The sequence below is a fragment of the Pinus tabuliformis genome, chromosome 5_2 (genome assembly GCF_031772625.1).
Source record: "Pinus tabuliformis cultivar Carrire ecotype Pingquan chromosome 5_2, CPIR1, whole genome shotgun sequence".
NCBI lineage: Eukaryota > Viridiplantae > Streptophyta > Pinopsida > Pinales > Pinaceae > Pinus > Pinus tabuliformis.
Window position 1 is genome coordinate 448,050,987 of NC_142306.1, and position 2,672 is coordinate 448,053,658.

Consider the following 2,672-nt stretch of genomic DNA (forward strand, 5'->3'; position numbering starts at 1 on the left):
AGGAGGCTTGAACTTCAAAAATCTTTCATATCAAAATATTGCTATGGGAGCTAAGCTCATATGGAGAATTATTTCTCCTAACCCTAGCTGGGCACAACTAACTCTTTGGAAAAAATACTTTAATGGCAAGTGCTCGCACTGTCTAGACAATCCTCTGCCGCTCCTGAACACGCCCTTCCAGAAGCTCTGTACCAAAGCCTGTCCGCTTATAAATACTCATGTCTACTGGGTCCCCGACAATGGAAAAAGGATCAACCTTTGGACAGACAGAATTATGAACAATGAGCCACTGGGAGACTGTCGCTCTCTTCAAACATTGCGCAGTTAGATGAATGATGCTGGATTGCGTTCCCTATGGGATATCTCAGTCTGGAAGGATTCATGCTGGGCTGGATGGAAACTTGAAACGCTCCCAGATTTGTCTATGGAACGCGAGGAACTGCTTTCCAAGCTTCATGGATTGGCTCCAACGCGGATGCATAGCAGGGATTAAAGAGGTTGGGGTGTGTAGGCTGGTGGTTATTCCGTTGCTCAGGGATACGCCAAGCTGTGTGAGCGCCCCCATGTGGCCATGAACCCAGAGCCATCGAAAGGGATATGGCATTATTCCTCACCGCCAAAAATCGATTTCTTCAATTGGATGTTATGCCATTCCAAAATCTTGACAGATGATAATCTTAAGAAGCGTGGCTTCCACGGCCCTCCAAGGTGCAGACTTTGCAAGGAAAATCAGGAAAGCGTTTCTCATTTGATGCTTGAACGTTCCTTTGCATTACAGATCTGGATCGAGCTGCTGGAAACTTTAAGTTATATCTTCGTGTTGCCTTCCTCCACTGCTGATTTTTTTGTCAAATTGCTGCAAAGGTACCCTGGTCCTCCTCCAAAAAACAAAATTATTAGAGCTTCTTGGTTTATTCTCCCTAAAATTACCTGCTGTCAGATTTGGCTTGAGCGAAACAAAAGGATTTTCAGAAACAACGAACATGATGTCAAACTAGTGGTAGTTAAAATTAAATGCTAGTTAAAAGAGTGCCTGAGATACCATAAAGATGATTTAAATCTCACCCAGCAAGATAAAAATTAGGGATCTTCTCTCGATCTATAGTTCCAAAAATTGGCAAAGGGTATCTCCCTCCCAAAAGTTTGGCAAATAAGGGCTACAACAAAAGAGTTCCAGGGATGGATGACAAACCAACAGAGGCACTCTCTATTTTTTGATGGGGCTGCAAAGGGCAATCCTGGAAGAGTTGGTGCTAGAGGAGTTATATTGAATCCAGCTGGTTTTAGGATCCACAGTTTCGCCTGGGGTTTGGGCATCGCTTCTAGCATTCAAGTTGAGGCTTTGGCTCTTTTTCAAGGACTCAAGATTCTGAAAGTGTTGAACATCAGGGAGGCTAATGTTATTGGTGACTCTCAGGTTATTATTAACGCTATGGTGAGCCATTCTAAGCCAATGGACCTAAGGCTAGGAAGGATGATTTGCAAAATTTCAGACCTTGGAGACTCTTTCCAGAACTTAAATTCCTATCATGTGTTGAGAGCCAATAATAAGGAGGCAGACACTGAAGCTAACAAAGCAACCCTTCTTATGGATGGTGCCCTGCTCAGAGGCGGACAGGAAATATGGGAGCCAATTCCTTAATTTAGAAAACTGTCATGTTTTATTGCCTTCTGTTAAATCAGTTTGTTTGTATCCAAAAGCTTGGGAAAATCTCTGAAATTGACCGCTTAGTAGCAACAAAAGAGAGATGTGAGCTAAACATAATTGTCATGGTCTTGCAAGGCTATTCGACGTTTTTGGATTTAGACTCACCTTTTGTAATCCGCTCTTTAGCATTAAGGCCAAGTTTTTAATATATCCACTACCCGTTTTTGTGAAAAAAAAAAAAAAAAAAACAAAAAACAAAAAACAAAAAACTATTGTAAATTTATACTTTACATTGGTTGGGAGCATGAATACAGAAAAAAGATGAAGATGTATAGAATATTCAATAATCAAAATAAAGTTCTATTCTAATACATGTTGTGCTCTAGGGGCTTCTTGGTTGTTAAATTATAGGACATTAAAACATGATTTTGTTTGTTTTTTAAATGGTGGCATTTTGTTGATATTTAGGAAGTAAATTTGTTTTAATCTTTTCTTACAAATTTGAAATTAAAATACTTGATTTAATGTATAAGCAAAAAATTAAATTGTTCATTTTGTTTCTCCCCGTTATAGATGTTGTTTCACTTTCTATTAGGTATATCATTTGAGTATTAATCACACAATATTATTTTATTATTTATTATCCTTATCATAGAGTATAGAGTGTAACATATTTGAAAAAGCATGGAATTTGAAATACTTGTTCTTTGAGCAAAAAATCAAATGCAAATTGGTAAGATTAATTTTATAAAAAGGAAAAAATTATTTTATTACTTATATTAATTTTGATATTTTTTCGAATGATGATTGGTTTAGTTGTATTGCTTCTTATTATGTAATTATGATTGAGGTACCGTTGTTATATAATTATCTCACACAATTAGTGCTCAACGAATTAAATTCTTGCATGCTTCTTACCTTGAAAGTCCAATCTGAATGAAAGATAAAGCTCGACTTTCCAATCACCTCCCTTCTCCTTGTCTCCATTATGATTATGCTAGTTTCCATTATGTTCTTGGCCATA

General features: G+C 37.5%; 1 protein-coding gene across 1 annotated transcript; it reads left to right on the top strand.

Moving 5' to 3' along the window:
- The first annotated feature begins 1,183 nt into the window (after positions 1-1,183).
- On the top strand, positions 1,184-1,642 carry LOC149159599 (uncharacterized). Its single transcript, XM_089434351.1, has one exon. The coding sequence runs from the start codon at positions 1,184-1,186 to the stop codon at positions 1,640-1,642; it is 459 nt and encodes a 152-aa protein (XP_089290477.1).
- The last annotated feature ends 1,030 nt before the right edge of the window (positions 1,643-2,672 follow it).